Genomic DNA, 26,069 nt, shown 5'->3' with positions numbered 1-26,069 from the left:
TAATCAAGGGCAGCCCACCAAAGGGAGGCTTTGTTCTGATTTAGAGATTTATGGATTTCAAAAATAATCTGTCCAAATACACAAAGTATAATGCAGTATTGATTTTTTTTTTTAAAGTGGCAAGTATTATGAAACCGAGAAGATATAATCTACCAAGGTACATACTTGGACTGTTCAAGGCCAATAAGAGAGTGGACATAGGTGTGACCATCAAGTAATGAGACTGATATTCAGATGCCACACTTAGAAGCCCTCCACTCATGAAGAAGGGGTTTCAGAGCTTTTGGGCAGAATTATTCTGACGAATGAAATTTTACCAACAAACCCCCAACGTATTAATTCATTCAATAAATACTGACTAATTATAAGAACACTTCTTATGTTATAAATAGCTTAGGCAATGGATATTTAACAGTGAATGAAACAGACAAAATTTTCCTGTTCACATGAAGCTTGCCTTCTAATGGGGATGATGGACAATAAAATATAAATTATGGTACCTCAGAAGGTGAAAAGTGCTAAAGAGAGAAAAAAAAAGCATCAGATAGAGATAGATATATGTGTGGGGTAAGGAAAGATGGGAGAGGCACATTTGAGAAGGTGTGGAGGGGAAAGCCTCACTGAGAAGGTGGTCTTTGAATAAAGATTAGTTGGAAGTGAAAGAATGAATCAAACGGCTATCTCAGGGAAGAGCGATCCATGCAGAGGAAACCATGAGTGCACAGGCCCAGGAGCAGCGGTGTGTCCGGCATGTTCAGTTAAAAAAAAAAAAAAAAATGAGGAAGCCCGGGTGAGTGGAGCCTGGTGAGCATGGGGAGAGTAGCAGGAAGCAAGCCAGAGAGGCTGGGGAGTGCAGGCCCTACAGGGCAACTATGTGAGGACACTGGCCATTACTCTGAGTGAGATTAGGCCCTGTAAGAAGGTTTTCAGCACAGGACTGATGTGATTGGATTTAGTTTTTTAACAGATGATTCTGGCTGCTGTGTGAAGATTAAATTGGAGGGATGTAGGGAAGAGACGGTAATTATAAGCAAATTCCCAAGGGAGTTAGTTGAAGCCACAGTGTTTGGAAGGAAGTACTTGTTTGTGGAAACCTAATACACTTACTCTGAAACTCTTTATACATACGGTTTTTGAATGAGGACTAAATCTCTGACTCTGGTTAAATACTTTAACCAGAGTCATTTACTGAAAGTGGTGCTCCCCAGGTTTTACTACATTCCTAAGTCCTTAGCAGTAAAGACTGTGGGCTCTTAAGCCCAGCTCCGTAAGTTCTGATCCTGGTATGAAGTGATTATTTTCAACAAACACCATATGGCCCCAAAATCCTAAAGTACATTCTAAAACCTTTGCTATCTGATCCTTTTCAGAAAAAGTTAGCCAAACACTGATCTAGAGCAATGGCTGGGCTTGGGATTTGTGGCTCTCAAACCTTCAGGTGTACAGAAAAAGGATACATGTAGTTATTTTTAAAGATAAAACATGAGAAACATACTTTGTCTTTTATCTCCTCATACAGACTCATTAAGACAGTCAAACAATTTATAGTTAGACCTTAGAGCAGGGCTCAACAAACATTTTCTATAAGGGGCCAGACAGTAAATCCTTAGGCTTCATAGGCCATAGGGTTCCTGCCATACCTGACTCCCACCAGTATAGCGTGAAAGCAAACATAGGTAATGTAAACACATGAGCATAATTGTGTTCCAATAACACTTTATGTACAAAACCAGGTGGTGGACTGAATTTTGTCCCTTGCACTGTAGTGTGCTGAGTCCTGCTTCAGTGTATTACAGTGTGGTTGGAAGTAATCAGATGAGGGGCAAGAACATCTGGGTTCTAGACTTAGTGATTCATGAGTTGGAGCAAGTCTCTGAGTTTTAGTATTTCAGTGTCTGAGAATTACAGATAGCATTGCCTCTCTGCATGAAAAGTTGACCTTTGAAGAACTTTCTAGCTGTTTTCTGCATGGAAATCTGACAAAGTTGGAACGTCAACTGTGTTAGTGGGCAACATCGCTACTGCTAAAAAAAATAAATAAAAAAATAAAGACCTGGCTTGGGAGTTCTACTTATGAACTACAAATGTTAAATGGAAAGCCATAGTTTGGGGGAACCCCTAAATGTAGTAACTCTTGTAACTGAGCATGTATCTTTCATGGATCTTGGAAACTTACCTGTGCCATAAGACATTAGCTCCTGGGGCACATTAGGCCTCCAGGCCAGAGTTGACCCAGCACCTCTATGTGAGTCTCCTTCCTTTGCACCTGACCTGTCAGTTGGGAGTGGGCAGATGCCAGGGGACAAAAAAGAAAAGTCTCTTGTATAGCTCTGTGAATGCTGCACAAACCCCTGTGAATTCTAATCCCACTAAAGATAGATGCCTGATCCTGCCTTCCTGGGAAGCTGTGTTTCTGTTCCTGTGCCCTTTGAAGTGAATTTGAAGCTGAATGTGGTTAATGGGAGCCTCATTCAGTTGCACCTAAGAAGACTAGTTGATGGGCTTTATAATAATCATGTCTAGGACCCACATTTTCTTTCCACAAATTAATTGCTCTAAAATTGGGACACATTTTATAAATGATGGCGTGTCACAATCCAACTGACAGCACCTCTTTCTTAGTGACAGATAAAATAATGATGCATATTCTAATCAATGGTGTCTTCGCAGCCATGAAATATGGTATGTGACCAGGATATTCATAGTAGGTCAGTATCAAATGATTTAGTATATGCAGAAGTAATACTAACTGCTACCACTTATTGAGAATTTACTAAGTACAAACCCTCTGCTATGCATTTAACATAAATCATCCTAGTTAATCTCACTCAAGCTCTACTGCAGAGCCTTTCACAACACATTAACTGTCATTTTTTTTCAGATTAAAAAACTAGAGTCACAAGAGGTGAGGAAACTTGCCTAAAGCACAAGCTAAGAGATGGTAGATATAAGATTTGAACCCTGGTCTGTCCGAGTCATACCCTGCATGCTTAATTACCATACTATATATTTGATGGATTTAAGCATATTCCCTATATACAGTTAGATTTTCCTTGATAATTCACAGGGTTTAGAACCAGAACAAAGTATTTTTGATTAACGTATAATTTTCAAGTAGGGTTTTTCAACCTCAGCATGACTGACATTTTGGTCAGAACAATGATTTGTTGTAGGGAGCTGCCCTTTTATTGTAGGATGTTTTGCAGCATCCCTAGTCCTGATTCACAAGACGCCAGTACCACTTCCTGCTCCCCCAGGTGTGGGAACCAAGAAAGGCTCCAGACACTGACAAATTCCCCTGGAGAATAAAATCAACCCTGGCTGAGAACCGCCGAATTATTGAATATATAAACGAGCAAATGAAAGAATGTCTCTTCATGGTCTTCATTTCCAGTGTACATGAAATAGGATAATTTAATATTAATATCCTTTTTCTCCTCCTCCTTGTATGGAACATTGTAACGCCATCTTTTATATATATTTTTTTCAGATGCACTACCACGCCCACTATGACTTAAACCTCATTTGAACGTGGTTCTGATGAACTCTAACTAAAATTGTAGGTTTCAGTTTCTGGCTGAATTATTCCTGAAAACACTGCTTGAAATACCCAGATGGATTCAGGGACAGTGAAGGCATATAGAACAGAAGGTAGTCTTGCAATGTCAGAGTTATCTTTTTCTTGCATTGCACATTCGCCTTGGCCAGTGATATCTGCATTGCTTTAAACTGATACAGCACAATGCTGAATTTATTATCCATGTTGCAGTTGGACATAGTTCTTGAAGTCTTGATAGAGAGAATTTTTTTAATGTAAGTATTATTAAACACCAGAAGTTTCTTTTTAAAATATAAAACAGCAGTTAGGGTAATTTTCAATGAAAGCAAAGAGCAACTCAGTACACCTGAAACTAATTTAATAGTGTAGGTCAACAGTACTTCGATAAAATATTTTCAAAAGAAAAAAGCAATTCAACTCTGACTTCATGATTGACACACTTCAAGTAAAATTAAAGATGCTTTGTTTTTTACTACTAAGCACCATACCAAAATTATAGTTATTATCTAAAACAACTCTTTCTGAATTCTTCCATAAGCTCAAGCAAACAAATGGATAACTGGATTAAACTTGTGCTTAAAAAAAAAAAATAGCAACGACAACAAAAAAAAATCTGAGGTTTCTCTTCTGAATAGCCTTTCCTTAAACATATATGAAAAACAAAGCTAACATGAGGGTTGTTGAAATGAAGGAAAGGAACCCATGATGGAATAAAGCCACTTCTTTCGTTCACATAACATGTCACCCTTCATCTTGAGTCCCACGGTTCCATTCAGCCTGCCAAACTTAATTTGTATATTCTTTTAACTCTCTATGATTTCCACCACTCTAGCTAAGTGAACATTTTCACTGGTCTCCTGCAAAGTCAATGATAAGGTTTTCGATAAGGAATTCCGGACCTGTATTTCAGATGCATATAACTGTTAGAGCCCAGAATATACAAAGAACTCATATTAATCTGTAAGAGAAAATGAACAATCCAATTGAAAATCTGGCCAAGTATTTGAAGACAACTCATAGAAGGAAAAATCTGAATGGCCAACAAACTTGAAAAGCTGTTTAACCAGGGATATGCAAATTAAAATACTAAATTCATGTCATTTCCCCGCTGCTGGTGGAAAGCAATTTACAATGTATAATAAAGATGTGAATACTCTAATGAGTCAGCATTTCTACTAGGTATTGTCACATGGATTTCTGAGGAGACCTACAAAGAATGTTCTTTCAGCTATGTTTACATTAGTGAAAAACTAGAAACAGCCTAATGATCACTCATTTCTAACCTTATAACTCCATTGTTTTGTTCTTATTCAAATCAGACATACCTTTAATAGACTACTTCTCTAAAGCTACTTTAAATACTTGTTCTTATTTTGTACTGTGTCCAAAATTCTGTTTAACTTAGTTATAAGCAAAGTTAATGCTTCTATTCATAACTGACCCATTGAAGATATTAAAGATAATAAAGATAACACTGTCTCTAATAAACCTGACTTCAGCTATAATGGCAAAGCCAGTATAATATCTCAGATAACATCTGCCTAGTTTTGAGTAGAGCACAGGAGTGTATATGTGTGTAAAATTTTGTATTTGTGTTATCTCTCCAATTATGTAAATCACTAGTACTTATTACAATGCTAATGCTAGAAGATATACTGTAATAAATGGTACCATGAATTATTTATTTTGTGTTCCTTATCACCTACTTCATCAGATAATTTAAAAGACAGAGATGCCTATCTATCCATATTTTCTCTATGTGTTATTCACAAAAGTTCTCTCAAATGAATCTTAAAAATTAAAAGTATACACCCATGGTTTTGTAATTTCATGGGTCAATAAGTAGAATTTTAGTTGTACGCTATACATTCTAGTGAGTGCTTCCATATTTTGCCTTTTGAATGCTTAACAGTTATTAATTTCAGGAAAATCAATCTCATTTTAATGACTAGCATGCTACCTAATCAGTTACTATAAATGCAGTTTGAATTTTAACCTTAAAATTAAAACTGTTATTAAAATGCTATGAGTTAAATAATTAGGAGTGCTTTTATTAACTATATACTTTGTGCCTTCTTATGATCAGTCATTGCTGAACATTCACTATGTCCAGAGGAGGCAATGAGGTGTTCAGAAGTTAGAAGCTATGGCTTCAGAAATATTGGACATACAAACTCTTAAGTTTTTGATACATTGATGTGTATACTGAAATTACACAGCAAATTAAATGCATTTACACTGGGGATAATTTGAGTAATTTACAACTAAGGTGTCTAGTTTTCAAAATATATATCAGATACAGATTGAAGTATTTGATATCTTCCATTCTATGTATAATTCCATATATAGTATATCTATTTTCCAACATGTGAAGGAATGAGCCCAGAGACACTACAGCTCTCAAGGGGGAGCCAGGAAGAATGAGAGAAAGGTATGACAAGGAGAACAGCAGATAAGTGGCAATTTGGAAGTATTTGGAATACAAAGGTGATATCTAAGTCAAGTACAACTGACTAAAAGTAGTAACCGCCTAATTTTGTCTGTTAGATAACAGGAAGACTTATACAACATAGAATTGTATTTTTAATTAGATGTATAATACACTCTTATTTTCAATGACATGGAAATTAATATAAGTGAAATCTCAAGGGCGAGAACTGTGTATTTAAGAAAAAATATCACTACGGCATATCTAAGCAAACCTGGGGTACCAAATTTGCTTACATCTTCAGTGGGAAGAATCATGTGACTTGTGATTTATTTCCCCGCTAACACCATCTGAGTTTATTCTGAATTTGAATATTTCAAGTATTCCTTAAAACCTATCTTGAGAATGCTACTGAGTTTCATTAGAAATATTCATCTCTAAATTAATTTCCACTCATCATTTTGGTAAATTTTTTTAACTCTCAAATATGAGCAGAAGCTTATATTAGTATAAGTTTATGATATGGCAATTAAATAGCAAAATAGGTTTTAATTAAGATAAGTATTCCTGAAAGTGTTATTTTTAGTGTTAAATGATTTTTCTACATATTTGTCTTTTTTCTCCTTTTTAAATAAAATCACAAAGATTATGGCCATAGGTTCTCTTGTTTTTATTTTTTCCCACAGCACTTGATACAATGTTCTGTTAACACCAAATCCATATCCTCCCCTTACAAAAAAAGGGTATTGAGTGGCTTTATGTTGCTGTAACTTCTTGGCAGTAGTGCTTACCCATAGTGATAGTCACATCTGCTTTTAGAGGTGTCATAATTATGTATTTAGAATTTTAAGTGTTCTTCAGTGGTAACTCACTTATATGAGGATTCCTTTGCAACCTATACAGTTTAGTGAGCAGAGCACAGCATTTCCTGATGAAAATACAAGTTCACAGCTATGAGGTCAGTAGGGTAGGTACCAGGCAGACAAAGGACACTGCTGCAGGGACCGGAAAGTCAAGGAGAGTACAGAGACTGGCATGGGGACCATAGGTCATACAGTCCAGGTAATTTTCCCCTCACCTATCAATCCAGATGCCATCCTAGAGAGGAGCAAGAGGAGAGCTAAGGAATCTGAAAGATTTGCCATTTATTCAAGAGATGGCAACTCATGAAAAGAGACTGATAAAATTGTTTCTGAGTGAGGTCCTTTTTTCTCACTGCCCAACATGGGGGAAGTATATGAAGATCAGTGAGGAATAAATAAAGTTGCATTTGTTTAATTCATTATATGACCCTAAGGTATTTATACAATTCTTCCCAATTGATTATATGACCCTAAGGTATCATTTATACAATTCTTCCCACATATTTATCATATTTATGACTATTTACCTACTTAAGAATCCATGAAAATGTTTGTCAAAGTGTAGGTCCCAGACTGGTAGTATCAGTATCACCAGGAAACTGCATTCTAACAAGATCCTCAGCTTATTCCACCCACATTAAAGTTTGAGAAGCATGGCTCTAGATAGTGTGTAGGAGAATTGGGAATGGGTAAATGTTAACCCTAGAATTTTGAAGTTTTTTTTTTTATTTATTTACTTGACAGAGGGATAGAGAGAGAGAGCACAAGTAGGCAGAGCAGCAGGGAGAGGGAGAGGGAGAAGCAGGCTCTCCATGGAGCAGAGAGCCCGACGTGGGGCTCGATCCCAGGACCCTGGGATCATGACCTGAGCCGAAGGCAGACGCTTAATGACCGAGCCACCCAGGCGAACCTAGAATTTTAATTCATTTCCATACTTATCTTATGGATATGACATTTACTTTCCAATGATACAATTTTATGAGTAAACAGCTTCATGGATATAGCTTTTGGAATCAGACAAGAAAGGTGGCTGTACCTTTTTTTAAAAGTTATTAGAAAATGGTACTGTTTTGAGAATTCCAAGTTGCAGGTGCACAGCATTTCCGAATATATCTGAAATCTCAGCCTGCTATCTTCTACCAACACCCACTGTCACCAAGGGTGGTAACTTTCAAGTTCAAAACCTTTCTCATTTAACTTCCATTGATTCTACCCTGTATTCTGTCTGCCAATCAAAGTCATCCCTTGGGCGATATAGGTGGTAAACCAGGTGGTCCATTCATTCACTTAAACGGAAGTTGTTTGAAAACTGTTGGAAGTGTTCCCACGTTTCTCCTCCACACATACTCAGAAAGGGATGTCATCCATATGCACAGCAGAGCTTTCTTTTGAGGGAAATTAAGAAACAATGATAACACTGCTTCTGAAGTTCTCATGCAACCTACTCCAAAGTATCATTATATAAATTTGCTATTAATAGAACAAAGACTTACTTTTAACAGAATGGAAGACTGGTAAGTAAAAAATTAAAATTCCAGTACAGTAAAAACATGATTTCAAGAAAGTATAAAAAAGATCTAGGGTGACAAAATGGCTTTTAAAAGTATATTTGGAGTAATAGAATGATCAAGGAAAAAAGAGGTCTGCTTTTGGAGAAGATGACCTAATACTGGTTAATGGAAGATAAAAGTGGGAATGCTTTAATTCCTATTGGGTTTCTTGTAGGTCAAGAGGAATGATATTCCAACTACAACGAATAAAACGGAAATGAGAGGCAACTGGTGCCCTGGATGGGTAGAGAGATTACAAAGTCCCCAGCTGCTCAGAATGAACTCTCTTGATCTAGACAAATTACATCTTAGGACACTAATAAAACTGGCAAGTCAAATCACAAACCTCTCTGGGTGGTCTGGAAGATTGGAAAAGTGCAGTTTTGATTCTCACAAGGAAAAAGAAGGTGTGGGAATGAAATTTTAATCTTCCAAATAATTAGTTAAGACTTGGCTAAAAAAATGCAATGCAGGGAGAAACTACAGGTCTTCTTCAGCTAATGAAATATTTTCAAAGAATAAGAGTCAGTTGACATAGGGGCTTTGGAAAGACAAACCATGTCACAGCCATTACCTGTTGTTAGATTGATAGAAAAAGCAAGCAAATATTTACATACCTGTTCCCAATTTTTTAACAAAATTAAATCTGTATTTATCCTATAATTTGTCATCATGTTGAATTTCTTTACAGGACTGTTTGCTAAAAAGGGCAAAGACCATTCCCATAAAGTTCAAAGGTTTGTTTCAATATTTTCAGGTTATAACCTTAAGACTAGAATCTATTTGTCATAAAAAAACATTCATTAGACTCCTTGTTGTAAAAAGAACATGTTTTCACTTCAGGTTGTAAACTGTATTTGTCTCTAGGAAAAAAATGGCAATGAATAAAACAAACGGTGCACAAAAAAGGAAATATAAATCTTTCTATAACAATTTTTGATCCTGAAAAAAATTTATCCTCACTCAAAAGAATACAAATTAAAATTACAATGAGATGGCATCTTTTTCTAGCTTAGCAAAGATCAAAATGGTTGATGACACACTGAGTTGGCAAAGGTGTGTGGAAAAAACTCCTTCATATTACCAATTGGAGAACTCTATGACATGCAATTTGGCCATATTTACTAAAATAATAAGTGCCATCTTAACCCAGCCATCTTATTTCTAGGAACTTATCCTATGGATATACTTGCAACGTGTGAGAGGGCATGAGCATAACATTCTACATTGCCATCTTATAGCAGGAACAAAGCTTGAAAACAAATGAAATGGTCCTTAATTGGAATGTTGGTTAAATAAACTATGGTACATACTTAGGATACAAGAGAGTGCAAATGGAAAAAAATGAGAACGCCCTTAAGGTGCTAATATAGAAAATAACTGTCAGTACATATCATTAAGTGGAAAAAACATGATGCAGAAACAGTGTTTATAGTATTATACAAGATTTTTTTTTTAAGAAGACAGGAAAAGGAAGAATATAAACATGGAAACACACACATCACATCCTATCCTCAGAGTGCCTTCAAAGAAACTGACACCCTGGCAAGGCTGTGGGGAGAGAAATGAGGTGGTTGAAAGATGGAGAAGCAAGGGAGTATTTGTGCCCTTTTATACTTTGCATTTTGTACTGCAGAAAGGTACTATCTTCAATGAATAAATAAAATGATTTACACTTTCCAAGTTCGTCATGGGAAGATGAATTTATTCTCTTTTGTAGTAATTAACCCAGTATGACCTTACTGACACACTACTGATTGTGTATAAAAGGAATGTGCAGATTCTCTTAAAATTACAAATAAAAATAAAGTGGTATCTAAATGAAAACACATTTGCCAAAACACTACTTAACCATACCACAGGAAATACAATGTGATAATTTGTATTATATTCTACTGTACCCTATGCTACCTTATTATATTTCAAGCCACTCATTGAATTGATTTCATAACTCATCAGTTGCTCACCAGCAACAAATTGAAAAATACTTCTCTAAATGATCTCTTCTTCTTTCTCCCTATGACCAAAGACCTCATCCAAGACCATGTTTCTTCTCAACTCCCTCAATAACCTCCTGACCAGACTCCCTTTTTGGGTACTACATGCCTCAATTTGAGAGTTTGTAAGTTACTTCTCTTTAATTATTCCCACATCTCTCAAAGATAATGACTACGTTCCTTGAAGCAGCATAGAAGCCTCACCAAAACTGGGCTACACTTCAACATCACTAAATTTGTTTTTCTTCCCACACTGCATGTCATTAATCACTTCCCTATCTTTGTTCTTGTTGCCTCTTTAGAATCCCTTTCCTTTCCCTCACACACATTTCACTTTATCAGTTCCTACTCATCTTTTAAAGATACGGATCAGGCACCATATCCTCAGGAAGCTGTCTTGAGATCAGAGCTCCCAAACAATACACAGCCAAAGTATCTTCTGGAGAGCTTGTTATAATACAGGTTCTTGAGCTTCACTCCCATCTATTCTGATTCAGGAGGTTTAAGGACAAGCTCAAGGATCTGCATTTCTAACAAACTTCTAGGTGATGCTCCTGGTCTTGGGACCACACTTTAGTAGCTCTGCTGTAAACAACACTTTGGCTGGGCTGGGTGTCACTCTTTTGAGCTCCATTCTGTAAGTATACTTGCCACACTACAATGTAAATGTTTCTGCACTGATTGCGTTTAGTAAACTGATGTATTGTAAGGGAGCACTCCTTGCCACCCCAAGATGTGCCACTTTGGCATGCAGATAATTTCATGCTGAAAACAATCAAGTCCCAAAAGCCTCAGGCAGAACCTCTGACCTCTCCCCAAATGCCTAAAAGGATTTAGGTAGGGGACTTATTCCAGGAAGGAAATTACCACCATCAATAACGACGTATGGTAGATAGGGAGGAACCTAGCAAGTCATGTTTGTTTGAAGTCCTCTCTAAGTGCCATTGTTTCTGGAAGGCCCAGCAAACATTTCTTTACCAAACATTTACTCTGTCCATTCTTCCTGTGAACTCTTTTCCTTCCCTTTGAAATCCCAGGCCCTCACTCCTTTTCCTTAGTTTAGAATGACATATATATTTTGCTTTGACTGAATCTCTTTGGAATCTCTCACATTTATGTGGATTCTCTTCGTGTATGTAATTAAATTTGATTTTCTCCTCTTAATGGGTCTCATGTCAATTTACTTCTTAGACCAGACAGAAGAAACTTGAAGGGTGGAGAAAACTGTTTCCTCTCCAACAGTATATTCGTACATCAGCTCGCCTCTAAGCAAATTAAGAATGAGAGTCACCTTAACGTAGTAGGACACTGTAGTTAATAAATGGTTTGTTAGCTGAATAGAAATTTCATTACCTTAGCCTCATGTCTTTCTCTGCCTAGAGGGGTTGATCAGGGATATATGCAAATAAAGTTGATGTGCATATCACTGATACCTTTGATAAAGTCTGAAAATTAACGCTTGTGGACAAAATGGAACAATATGAACTGGGTAGGAAATAAAGCAATTAGAGTTTGGTAACTAATTGAACAATTGCCAAAGGAAATTGAAGCTGGAATTGATGTCAAAATAGAGGTAAGGTTTTAGTGATGTGCTGCAGGGCTCTCTCTTAGAATTCAGGCTATTTGAGAAAAAAATTTTTTTATAACATAGGTGAAGTTATGGAAGGCAGACATGAAATCTGAAGTTTTAAAAGAAACTAAGAGATTGCAATACACTATATTATAGAGTCAGGATCTGCAGATCACCTCCTCTCCATCTCTGCTATCAACTGGATTGATGGGTTAATTTATTAAGGCCTCAAATAGTTTGGGGTTAAAAATAGGTTTCCTTTCTGGGTGGGGGGCAGAGTGAGAGGGGAGAAAACTAGGAGGGCAGAGCAATCACAACTGAGGCAGGGGAGGCTGTAAGCAGAAGGTGACAATGTCAGTGAAAATGTAGGAGCTCAAATCACCAGAGATGAACCAGAAACCAGACACAGAACAGTACTGCTAGTTACAGATGCTGCCTCCAGGGGTAGTAAGTTTCTTGTGTATTCACTGCATTGGTCAGGACTGAATCAAGAAATGGGAGGCACTGGACCTAAGCTCCAGGCACCTTAATGGATAAGTAAGATAAGCAGGGCAAGGGAAGGGGCTGATGGTCTTGTATCTAATTCCAAAAAAAGTAGATGACACAGGAGCAGGATGGAGAAAAGGTCAACTAGAAGCAGCACATGTGAAAAGGAACTGGTGACTTTAGACACTAGTAAGTTTGGTGTGAGTCAACACTACGATACAAATATTGCTGGAGTAAGGAACTATGCAATGGTTAAAGGCATGGACTGTGCTGGATGACCTCAGTGGTATTTTGGTAGCTTAACAAGTGTCCAGCCAGGGACTAAATTTCCCCTCTCTCCTTCTCATAGCATACCCATCTTTCTTAGAGTGGCAGTCTCCAGACTGGGATATGCCCCTGGGGGTACACAAAGACTTTCTTAGGGATATGTGAGCATAGATGGTGTTCATGGAATCAGTTTCCAAATTCTCAGCTTCAACAAGGTTGAATGCATTCCTGTGGTACACAAGCATCATACCAATTATCAGTCTCACCTTTTGCTTAATGATAGTCCTCCAACTTTACAAAATAAAAGCATGCCTCTTCTGGTGTATCCCAATGGTACACCGTGCTCAAGACACATTTATGAAAAATCAAAATAGGATTCAAAATATTGATGACTGAAATTCTCTTTTAATCACAGTACGATCAAGCACCTACCCATCCATTTCACTAATAAATTGCCAATAAAAATCTATTGATTATGTTTAACAATTACTTACCAGAATTTGTATATACCTAAGTAATTTGATTATTACTAGGTGTATTTATTATTAATAATTATAGGTACAATTCAATCTAACAGATTTTTTAAAGTACTTAGAGCCTTATAGTTATGGAAAAATTGTTTGTAAAAATTGAATTTAAATCCACATAGATATATTTGTCATACAGAAGTATGATAAAGTGGTTAATAAAAGGCTTTATAGAATATATATTACATTAGAATACAATTCTTTGGGGAAGTAGAATGGATATATAAAGAAAAAAGAAAAATGATATCAAACTTAAAGATGAGCTTGTTTTGTGCATTTTTTTCAAGTGGATGATGGTAGATGTCATATTGCTATGGTATTTGGAGTCTACTGGATATATTCAGAAGAGTAATGTAACACGTTTTAAATGTCAATATTTACAATATGCCAGGGGAGAAAACAGACGTCAAGTTTAGAAAGTTCAGGAGGATACTCTGTTTTCTACGCTATTTGGAGAGTTTTCTAAGCAGAATGGTCTGCCTACCACTGTAATAGAGGATACGGGGGAGCTTTCCTCTTTGGCTCAGCAGGGGAGAAAGAAAAGCGCTCTTCTTTCCTCCCTCATGAAATAAATAGGAAGAAAACGATACCGGTTTCCTCTTAGGCAACAAAATCTTAGTCCTACTTGAATTGTCTGTTCCAGGAATTCCCAATTCAAGAAACTTCTCAAGTTTATAATCTTCTCCTTATATGGGCAATTTGGATGGGTGAACAATGAAAATCTCATGACTATCCCCAGTCTTTTTTGGATCGGTTTTCTGGTAGCAACTTGCCCCTTTCTTTTGAAAGGGTGGTGTATTTGGCAAGCCTAATTTTTCTTTGGCTCTTGTCAAAATTCAAGCCACACTAGGAAAGGTCCCATTCACCATCTTTCTCTATTATTTTAGGAAAATGTGTTCTCACTGTAGTTGTACCTTCATCCAACAAGTCCCAGAGAAACTGGCCCAATTTTTCATTATTAATCAAGAGGCAAGTCAGAATAAGAAAGGTGAATTAAACAGTGTCATAAATCCAGTACGTGTCAGAGCTGGGATCTAAACTTGGGTCTTTTGTTTCTCCCCCCATTATCATGCCACCTCAGCTGAGGAATGGTTTTTGGAGTTGAGAGGAGGGGTGAAAAGTAACAGATAAAATTATGATCCCCAGTGTTCCAAGAGAAAGGCCGATGCCTAATTCCATTAAAATATGGACTTATCCACAGACCAACAATCTTTAAGATTTTATTGGAGCTGAAATTATAAATACCTTTGCCCAGAAACAGTCTAAATTCGGGGGGGGGGGTGGTTAATTTCCAATAAACCTCTGTTGAGTTGCATGGTGAATGAGAATATTGTACCTTTTTGTCCAATAACTTTTTTTTTTTTAAGATTTTATTTATTTGTCAGAGAGAGAGAGAGAGAGCACAAGCAGGGGGAGCAGCAGGGGCAGAGGGAAAGGGAGAAGCGAGCTCCCCACTGAGCAGGGAGCCTGATGCAGGACTCGATCCCAGGACACTGAGATCATGACCTGAGCCAAAGGCAGATGCTTAACCATCTGAGCTACCCAGGCATCCCTTTGTCCAATAACTTTCACCCACTATTTTTCAGGATACATTCCATGGAAATATTGATGTACTTAATAGAAAACACTGAAACTATTTTTCTAGGAATGAGGATTAGACATAAAATGTCAGTGTCCTCTTCTCTGTTCCTTGCCTTCCCAACACCACCTCTTAAAAATTAAAAACAAATAAACCAAATTAGATCTCTTATTCTACTTCTGAGCTAGTACACATCTATCTAAGGGAGGAACTATTGGAATGTGGATAATCTCACTGTATGTGAATTACCTCCCTAACAGTGGACTAGATGACATTAACTTCCAAAAAGCTAATTATGTGAACAATGACACACCCCTGACTGACTGAGGATCCACTGAGGAATCTAACTCAAAATCCAGCGCTCCTGATGACAGTCTCTGGAAGCGTGGTAAGGACAGAGTTTTTTCTCAGGAGTCTGAATTGACTCCTGATGCTGGGTTAGAGTCCAGGATTTTTTGTTTGAAAGCTACCAAGGGTGTAGAACATATTACATTCTCATTGAGATCTCATTTGCTTGACCTTCAGTTCTTTGGCATTTAAAGCACTCTTCTGGCATTCTTACTTTGTTGTTGTTACTTCGGTTCCTCCCCCATGGTAAGTTCTCACTCTTCTCCCATCCAAGTACTAACCAGGCCCAACCCTGCTTAACCTCCGAGATCAGACGAGATCGGGCGCATTCAGGGTGGTATGGCCATAGACAAGTTCTCACTCTTCTAATTCTCTGACGAGAACAGCTGTGGAGCTGTCCGCTTCCCTTTTTGTTGGCATTTTTTTTTTTTTTTTTTTTTTTTACTAAAGATAATTTGGAATTTCGATGGCCTTTTGGAGGAACCTTTGATCTCCCTACACTGGCTCATCTAGAACCTTTCCCCTCCCATGACCTCTGCTATTCTTTCCTTTTGTCACCTTTGATCTTTCTGTCAGCTCCCTTGAATTCTTTGATATATTGCCTTTCAAAACCCTCTGTTCACCTCTGCCAACCATTCCCTGCCCACCCTGTCCCTCAACTCATCTATGAGCTTTACGCTCCCTGCCCCCATGGGGGGCTCTCAAGAGACTTAGGAACCCCAAAAGTAATCTCTTGAAGCTGAAAAGACTACCTGGAAACAAACTGGATATTTTATATACTCAGATGGTCTTTGGAGACACCCAGATCACCCTTTGCTACAGCTTTAGTCACTCACCCAAATTTTAGACCATGGCCTCCATAAGATTACCTATTAAGTCCAAAGAAAAGCTTAAAAGTCTCCTACGCAAATACTGATGAAAATGTTTAGCCTTCATATTGAACAGGTAACCTCAACTTGTTTTCATAATCGTTGCTAGTCTCCTACAAAATGCTAGTATATGACAGTTCACATTTATCTGCTTCCTGGTTTTTTCCATAAAAGAAAGTTACTAATGGTTAAAAGGTATAAACAACATACATAAATGAAACTTCTAGAAACATTAAGGTCAAAGAGAGACAACTTTGTATGCAACATATACAAGGTGTGTGACAGCACTGGTTTTGTTAAGAAGAGAGTAATTTTGTCCTTAAGTGAAATGACTGATTGTTCCAGAAGGAAGACGAGGAAAAGTGTAGGACAAAATCTGAGTGGATATTGAAAGCTGTAGAAAGTTTGTGGAAAAGAAATTTCTCATGTGATCACAGCTGACTATGATTGAACAGGTTTATTTATAAGCTTTTTACAAATGAGCTTTAGTATCAACAGTATATTAATGCAAAACTAGAATTCATTTTTTTCTTCATTAAGATGACAAAATTTTCTCAGATTATTGATTTGTTCTTAATAAGAGACTGTAAAAGCTTTTTCTTTACCTTCTGAATAATTTAGGTAAGCAACAGTGATTGTGTCTTATCAGAATAATTTCCTGTGTTTTATGTTGATTTTATCATGTCCTTGATTATTTAACAATCATCTCACTTTCTGGAGAGCCAGTCTTAGATAATCATGTTACCTCCTATGTTTATTTTTGAAATCTTTTCCTGTCACTTTGGTTAAGTCAGTAGTCAAACACTGTTTCAGTGACCCATGATCCTATTTAACCAAGGGTTCAAAACTTTTCACATTTTTGACAACCTTTGATATTTTGCCCTCCACAAATCAAACCCAAAATGAAATCTTGATCTCAAACTGATTTGAAAAATCTCTAGATTTGTTCTCTCACATTTGTTCTCTCTTAATATCTAAAAAAAATATGAAGAATAGTTAGGCTTATTTGATATGTTGAGTCAACATAAAAAAAGCATCATCAAACAAGAGATGCTTAACCTTTCAGAAGTTACATTTGTATGGGCCACAGGTGATTAATGTAAATGTTTCAGTAATTATATCAAGTTACTAGAAATTAGTCAACGCCCTTGCTGTCCATGATATGACTTGGTTCTGCTTTGCCTAACAGACCGCAGTCTAATGTCATCAGTGATAATTCGAGTTATTACTCGAAAATGTTGTAAGCCACAGAAATGACTGAATTCCTTTAAGTGAACTCTCATCAGATCTTTAACCATGGCTGTTTGAAGCCTTTTATCACTTAGAGAGTTGTTTTACTCTGAGGCTCCCCCTGAAAGTGCTTGTAATCAGCTACAGGGCCAGAATGCTTGTCTTCAACAACAAGGGACTGTCTTGGAGACCCATGTAAAGGACTATTTCAGGTACTCTAGGGCACAAGCTTCTGCAGCTTTGCTTTAATAACTTCGACTGAATCAGGATTTTCAGAACTCCAGTGGAGAAGCTGATCGGTTTATGTAACTGCTAACCCGAGATCAAGCAAAATGACAATCAATTACGGAGAACTGATTCAACCAATGAAGAATCATTTGATTATGGCTTTTGTTTGGAATATTGCTGACACTTCAATGTTCTATTTTCTTGATATAAGGAACTCCTTTTTCTTTTTTCTTAAGCCATCTCTATCTCAGAGCAATTTAGTAGATTATACTTTTATAAATAGAAATGAAACATTTATCTTTTTCTCCCTGCCTCCAGAATTTACAAACTTCTATTGAGTAAGTTTATTTTCCAGGCAATATGTTTATTTGCACAAATTCAATAAGAACCTGTATTTCTTCTAACGGGACATAATTGAGAAAATTGATTATATAACCAAGGTTTCGACTGGAATGTCATATTTGAGAATGATATACATAAAATCAGATATAACCAGATAGTTTTAAAGAACTACAGTACACTTTTTGGAGACAATGTTTACAAAGCCCTCTTGAGAAAACTAGCCTGGCTTATGGGATGTCCAGTCTTACAGGTAAATAGGGAAGGGCACTTCCTGGCAGGCCCAGGAAGCCTTAGGATATTTTGAGGACTTCGACTGTAGAAAAATTCACCCCATTCTATAGGTACTGCTGGCAACATCTGATGGCAAGTTCTTGGCATGGCTTCCTAATCTCACGAAGCTTTTAAAAGTCAAATCTGAGATTCTTTATAAAAACTTACAGCAACACAAACTTTGAAAGGCCTATGTAGTCAGCTACTATCCTTGCTGCACTTACATAAATACAGCCCAGCTTTATTTTGTAAACAAGAATAATCTTACTGGGAGTACCTTTGATCACATGGGACGTGACTGTAGAGAAACCCAAATTATGTTTCAATAGAAAACTGGAGCATGGTTACCAGATTCTAGTCCTATTCTTTGCCTTTGAGCTCTTTCGTATTTCCCTGTAAACTACGCGATATTGTTACTGACCTGCAAATGGACTGTCTCACACATTTTGTTCGTCCTTACCAAATTTTCAATTCTTTTAGTTTCCTTCGATATCTGACTACAACTCACCAAACTAATGTCTCCATGTTTTTTTCCTCCTCTTCTCCTGACTTGGCATCACTGAGAACTAAAAGCTAACTACCCAGATCCTTACTGAGATTCTAGATTGTCTTATAGCTGAACTTTCCTCTCAGACTCTAAAGAAACCCTGAGAGCTGAAGCTGGACATCTTTTTTTTTTTTTTTTAAAGATTTTATTTATTCATTTGAGACACAGAGATACAGAGAAAGAGAGAGCATGAGCAGGGGCAGAGGCAGAGGGAGAAGCAGGCTCCCTGCTGAGCCAGGAACCTGATATGGGGCTTGATCCCAGGACCCTGGAATCATGACCTGAGCCGAAGGCAGATGCTTAACCATCTGAGCCACCCAGGTGCTCCAGAAGCTGGACACCTTGATATTGGCTTCAAAGGACTTGTCAGCACAGTGAATTATGTATGGACAACCTGCATGCCTGGAGCTGCGCCTATAAGGGCCACTCAGGAAGTTCACTGGAAGTCCCACAGCTTGTATGCTCTGTTCCAGGAAATAGCTATGATGGTGGACAATCTATAAAACCTCTCTGATGTCTGTGCTGTCACCCCAAATATTCAAATATTCATAAAATGGCCACTGCCATTGTCACCTCACCATCTAAAGACTTTTCCGGCCCAACCTCTAGGAATCTTCTTCATTGGCTGCCCTCTGGACTTGGAAACTGGGTTTATACAAAGACGGCCTTGGCATTCTCCTTAACGTTGACTAAAGGATTAGATGGGTTTCTTCCTGATTATAGGCCTGAACAGCCCCGCCAGTGTCCCCCAGTACCTTAACACTAGCTCACCCCAGTGATTAAAATCTTTGCTGCCTTTCGACTCAGTGGAGTTGACTTCAGTCTCTCTCCCCTATTTCAATAGTCTTGAATATAGTCTTCCTTGCCTATGAAGTTATCCGGTGCCTTTTTTTTTTTTTTTTGACAACACTCACAGCAACATGAACGAACACACAGAAGGGTTTGGATGCTCACATACTTTATCATTCAGTCACTCCAGTTGTGTCCTTTGGTAGTTTTCTGTGTGGGTTTGTCATTATGGGCAACTAAGTTTCTTACATGGAAAAGAAGAGCCAGCAGAACAGTATGTCATGTTATTTATAGATCACAGAAGCAAAGTCATTCTTGAAGGGAAGAAGAAACCCTGTCTTCAATGTGAAGACATTTCAGTCAGTAAGACTTAACATTATATGTCCTCCTCCCTCATGTTCTTTTTTTTTTTTTTTTAAGATTTTATTTATTCATTTGAGACACAGAGATACAGAGAGAGAGCATGAGCAGGGGGAGAGGGAGAAGCAGGCTTCCCACCGAGCAGGGAGCCCGATGTGGGGCTCGATCCCAGGATCCCGGGATCACGACCCGAGCTGAAGGGAGACACTTAACCATCTGAGCCACCCAGGCACCCCTCCTCCCTCATATTCTAATACAAAGTTGAGAAAGCAGTAGTTAGGCAGTTTTATTTCAGATAAATAGTACACCTACAGCTCATTATTGACAGCATTCATTAAAAACGTAAGACCCTTTACAGAAATTCTAACTGGTCCCTTGTTCCTAGCATTCAATTATCATTTCTAAAATCTGAAATCAACATATTTTATGTCTAAATTGCGAGTACATTTGGAAAATCTAAATTCAAAGGCATGCCTTCTAGTGGGCTGACTGAAGGGAAAGGTCTGTGATTATGCCTAATTTTCACCTTCTATATTACGATCTCATTGATTATGTTTCTCAGTTTGCTAAGGGTTCTGTGAGGTGATTTTCAAGATAAATATTGCTATTTGCAGGATTTCCTGAATAGGAATATTTCGGGAGTAAATTGCACAAGCCAAGTGATGTGCAGTCAATTTTCACTGCAGCCTAAACAGTGTACTAGAACAGAGCCTTTAAGGTTTTTTTTTTCATTTGGGTTTCATTTCACCAATAAGCATGAAGTGCCAAGCGGGCAAAACTGAGGCCCACAGAGGTACTACATATTTTTCTTCCAGATGCTCAGAGTTTGACTAGAGAAAACAAATGACCCGGATGTCAAGGCCTTAGGCTCTTTGTTTCAGAGGTAGCCATGGCCACCATGGACAGACAAAGACAATTTCTTTACATTTAGGAATTGGAGGTTCCTTGTGCATCTATTTTCTTTGCATTCATTCATTCATTCCTAAGAGCTTAGAAAGGAGTTTCTTTCTCTGTGTTAAAAAATGGGCATGTCCACAAAAGTGTTTGGAAACTATTTTTGGTTTTCAGTAGTTTAAAATCCATTTTCCCATCTTTCTTTAACTGAAAAAAGAAGTTTAATCTCTTTAAGTAGAGGGCTATAGCAGGTCATACAGACTAAAATCACATACCTTATAGAAGAACTCTGAGCAATCTTAATAAGTCATTTATTAAACAGTGAATTTAGACAGACGCTAGACTAAGAGGGATAAAGGACTAGGTAAGTTAGTAAATTATTCACACAGGTCTCTATTTCCTGATAACAAGCTAGGGGTCTGAGAATTATGGTGAGAATGTCTCAAGTCATCATATATATGATTTTACAATCTTTTTTGCCTTGGATATAGCCACAGAGAAGAAGAAAAAGGCTAAGGGAATATTTTTGAAATCTGCACTCCAGAGATGAGAAACTCAGAATATGCACAGAGGACTGAAGCCAAGGAGTTTTACTGCCAGGGAAAAAGCATCTGCCTCTCCCCTCAGTGATTTAGACCAAGCTGCAGGAGGCAAATATCATGACTCTCAGAAAGTACACACAGCAGTGACAGTGGGGACTTGTAGCTTTGATAAAGCAAAGTGATTAACACAGCTGAGAGAAGCTTTCACTCTAAACTACAGGGAACTATTTGGCATGGATGTATGGGCCACGGACAAACAAATGCCCAAAGCAAGTTTTCCACTTTCGGGAACCATTGTCAGGGGCGGGGGTGAGACTGGGACTAAAGTCACTTTGGTCGAGTCAACAGCATCCCTTTGTATCGAAGGATTTTGTTATCCTTCCTATCAAATGTATTCCATGTACAGAGATAGCTAATATTGCATATTTTCTTTACTTAAATGAAGAAGCTCATTTTAACTAAAGATTATATTTAAAAGTAAAGGAATGTGTTTTTACCTGTGAGTTACAGAAAGCTCCTTCTGATTGGGAAGAAAGAGTTTATGGCCTTCCTCTTTATAATACTAAATCAAGAAATATTTAAAATTATGCTAGATCCAACAGAATCTGGCTGAGGTTATTGTTTGTTGGACTAAGTAACTGTACTTCTTTGTTGAGATTACTGACTACTGAAAAATGAGCATCTAGGAAATGCAGTTGCACTGGAGAATGCACCCCAGTCAAATATCAATTAAGGACACTGTGCTAGCAAGGTGAAAACACTGAAGGTATTCCAGGACTGGTGGCTTCCCCGAATGATGATATGGCCTTGCCCTCACCCTGTCTTGTCCCCATGACTACACCTAACCCAAATGCAGGGTGAGTGGTTCATCAGAAGCCAGGGCTTGGTCTCAAGACCTCTACTGTGTCACCACTGTGCCAGGTGTGTTGTTCCTTGTCCTGTATACTTTCATAAAGCCAACTAAATTTGGTTTGGGTAAAGCCTACTGTGACTTGACTTTAATCGTCAGACTTGAATGGAAGACCATGCCACTGGATGAACAGCCTGGGTTTTGCAGTGGTGAAATGATGTCTATCTGCGATGTACATGGGATCATCTGTGCTCAGGGGGCAGCTAACAGAATGGTGGATATACACGTCAGGAAGAGGTAAGGTGAAAGTAGTGGAGTGCGCTTTGCAAATATAACTCATTTTAGTTGTTCCCAACCTCCCTCCGTCCCTCCCTCCCTCCCTCCCTCTCTCTCTCTCTCCCCTTAACCTCACTCAAGCCCATCTTTCCCACAGTTGGACTTTCTCTCCTCTAGAATATCTTCACACTTTATTTTATCCTTGCCTTATCTCCCAGCAAAACAGCACCTACGAGGAGATAAAACAAACAAACAAACAAACAAACAAAAAAAACATGAGGTTGTGATAACCCTGGAAAGCAAGCAAATTGAAAAATCAGGGTCAGTGAACTAAAAGAAAAGCTTTACTCAAGATGTTACTTAACTTATTTAGTCTGAAAGTGCCCATCCTTACATTAATCAAGAGGTTGAGATTTCAATTTCATTGGTTTATTTGATTAGCTGTTTAATGTTATTGGCCCAAAGGAGATGCAAAGCAGGCCATCAAGTTGGGGTAAGTCTTTGGAATATGCTTCTGGGAGGAAAGAGACGAGAGGGACAGTCCACGTCTACAGGGACCCTAAAACAAGAAGACAGTGGCGTCCAATTGGCATGTTGGTCTAGAGCACTAGGTTTACCTGTGGCACCTCATTACCATTCTCGGTGTCTCATTACCACCTTTATTCTTTTATTCAAAAATACAAGTACCCACCAGTCACTGGGCCCTGAGATGGGGGTGTTCAGAAAGGAGGGGAATGAGGCAGGTAAGTAAGAAGATGCCCTCTGTATCCAAAGAAGAGTGTGATGAGGTACTCAGGTCTGTAAAAATTTAAATGTAAATCAATGTACAAAGGTTACCGGAAATGGACACAGAGGTTTATAAGAAATCCTAAGAGGGTTTTTTATTCTACCTGGGATATGGAAAAAAGTTTTGAAGAAGTAGACATTGAATTCAGTCTTGAAGGATATAGAGAAGTTCATCATGCCAACAAAGGAGAAAGAAGTAATTTGAGGAAGGGAGATCAAGAACACAGACATGGCATGAAACCACACACATATAAACCTAACATATAATTTGTTGTAGTTAGAATATAAAGGGAGGTTGTTGGCAGAATAAAAGGATACAGAGGTAAACTGGAGTCAGTCTGAGAGAGTTTTCTAATATTTACTAAAGAGCCTATACTTTATTTGGTAGGCACCTAATCCCCTAAACAACTTTAGTTTTGGAAAAGGAGTCTACAAACCTGTATTGACTGCAATTGAAGTGGGGATGGGAAACAGGTCATAATAACACAGATGATGAAGGCATTCTAAGAGTGATAAGAGCTTAATGAATACATTATTGCTAGTAAGTGCTGTAAGACAACACAAAAATGCTAGTCAATTTATTATTATTATTAACATTATAACAACAATGATGATTATGATAATGGATGTAAAACTGAGTTCAGTGATATTGCCATTTTTTGTAAAACAATATTTAAAGCAAAAAGTCCCTACCTTAATGTCAAATGGTTCCGTTTGATTCGGCTGATTGTAAATTTCCAACTGATTCCGAATAGGAGACAGCCACAGAAGCAGATGATTTAACTGCTCTTCCAGCTGCCCAAGGTCTTTTATGTATGCTTCAATTTCTCCTTGTTTCTCAGGCAAATCTCTAGAAACCTGCAAGGAAAAAAGAGGAAAAGATTCCCATGGTTTAAATAAAAAAGCAAAAAATAAATATATTCTAAAGTTATTTGCTTTAAAATGTTACAGAAATTTACTGAATTTGGTATTTTACAGGACGATATGGATTACTCACATGGGTTACATGTTAGGATTTAATTCACATATTACAATCATTTATTAATAGTCTTCCCCAAATCATATGCTTTAAAGACAATAAGCATTTTTTTTTTTTTTGGAAATTCAAAACACACACTCACACAAACGCATACCCAACTCCAACCAATAAAAGTAAAGAGGTATATTCATTTACTAAGCATAATGATGTATTGCATACTAGATGCCAGATACTCTGCCTTTATACTTCCTTCTAACTTTCTGTTAAGGAAAACTGTACAAGGGAATTCTTTTATGCACAAAATAAAATGGGAAGGTAGGCTATAGTTTGTGGGTCAAAGTATAACCAAGTAAAACAAAATAAGATGATTGGAATGAAAAGAAAAAAAAAAGACATTTGGATTAGAGTAGAATATATCAGTAGGATTACAAGCTATTTTTATTAAGGGCTTACAATGTGCCAAATACCATGTTAGGAAGTTTCACATTTACAGCCTTCTTTAATCCACCCAACAATCCTATGATACACATACTATTCTTTTCCCCATTTTATAAATGGATGATGACATTGGGGTTGAGAAACATGAAATACCTTGGGAAGGAGTAGGATACTCTGTTCAACATTGTGAAGTCTAGAGTTAGGCTGCTTGGTTTAAATCTTAATTCTAGTTCTTTCCCAGCACTTTAGCCAAGTTTTCTTTAATTCTCAGTGCCCTTCTATACAGAATGCGGACAATGACCGTATCTGCTTCACAGGGTCACTATATGGATTAAATAAGGTAATTCATGTAAATAGCTGAGAGCAATATCCTGCATGATAGGGAATGACAATAAAGCCATTACATGTTAGTGATTATGGCCTGAGCTCAAAGGGTCAGTAGGGAGCCAGGATAAGCAAGAGAAGAAGTAGACATTGAACTCAGTCTTGAAGGATATAGAAAAGTTCATCATGCCGACAAAGGAGAAAGAAGTAATTTGAGGAAGGGAGATCAAGAACACAGACATGGCATGAAACCACACACATATAAACCTAACATATAATTTGTTGTAGTTAGAATATAAAGGGAGGTTGTTGGCAGAGTAAAAGGATACAAAGGTATCCTCTGTATCTACTCCTATTGTCAAGGGCCAAAACAGGCACACAGTAGTAAAGAATGTGAACCTGTAATGGCAGCTCTTTATGATATGATTAATACTATTCTAATAATATAAATATAACATTACAACATGAACACACATGCTACAACAGACATCTGTTATAATATATTATAGATAACATTTTAAAATTTTAATTCAAGTACAGTTAACATGCCATGTTATATTAGTTTCAGGTATACAATATAGTGATTCAGCACTTCCCTACAACAGCCGGTGCTCATCCCAGCCGGTGCCCTCCTTAATCCCCATCACTTGTTTCACCCATCCCCTGCTCACCTCCCCTCCGGTAACTAGCAGTTTGTTCTCTACAGTTAAAAGTCTGTTTCTTGGTTTCTCTTTTTCTTTCGCTTGTTTGTTCTATTTCTTAAATTCTACATATGAGTGAAATCATACAAATCATATTTGTCTTTCTCTTATTTTGCTTAGCATTATACTGTCTAGCTCCATCCACATCATTGCAAATGGCAAGATTTCATTCTTTTTTATGGCTGGATAATATTCCACTGTGTATTTTGTGTGTGTGTGTGTGTGTATACATACACACCACATCTACTTATCCATTCACCTTTTCATGGACACTTGGGCTCTTCCACAATTTGGCTTATTGTAAATAATGCTGTTATAAACATAGGAGTGCATGTATCCCTTTGAATTAGTGTTTTTGTATTTTTTGGGTAAATACTCAGTAGCACAATCACTGGATTGTAGGATAGCTCTATTTTTAAGTTCTTGAGGAACCTCCACACTATTTTCCAGAGTGGCTGCATCTGTTTGCA

At 37.6% G+C, this 26,069-nt stretch overlaps 1 protein-coding gene across 1 annotated transcript in view; it reads right to left on the bottom strand.

Annotated features, from left to right (window-relative positions):
* The window catches only part of DMD (dystrophin), a 1,674,912-nt gene that overhangs the window by 702,263 nt on the left and 946,580 nt on the right, over window positions 1–26,069 (bottom strand). The window contains exon 43 of the mRNA XM_088028834.1: window positions 23,851–24,015. Within this exon, the coding sequence (XP_087884960.1) occupies window positions 23,851–24,015 (165 nt within the window). The remainder of the gene's footprint in view (window positions 1–23,850; window positions 24,016–26,069) is intronic.

This window comes from Eumetopias jubatus, unplaced genomic scaffold (genome assembly GCF_037043125.1).
Source record: "Eumetopias jubatus isolate StellerSeaLion01/CBP00866 unplaced genomic scaffold, mEumJub1_p1.0 scaffold_11, whole genome shotgun sequence".
NCBI lineage: Eukaryota > Metazoa > Chordata > Mammalia > Carnivora > Otariidae > Eumetopias > Eumetopias jubatus.
This window is presented reverse-complemented; position numbering and strand designations above follow the sequence as displayed.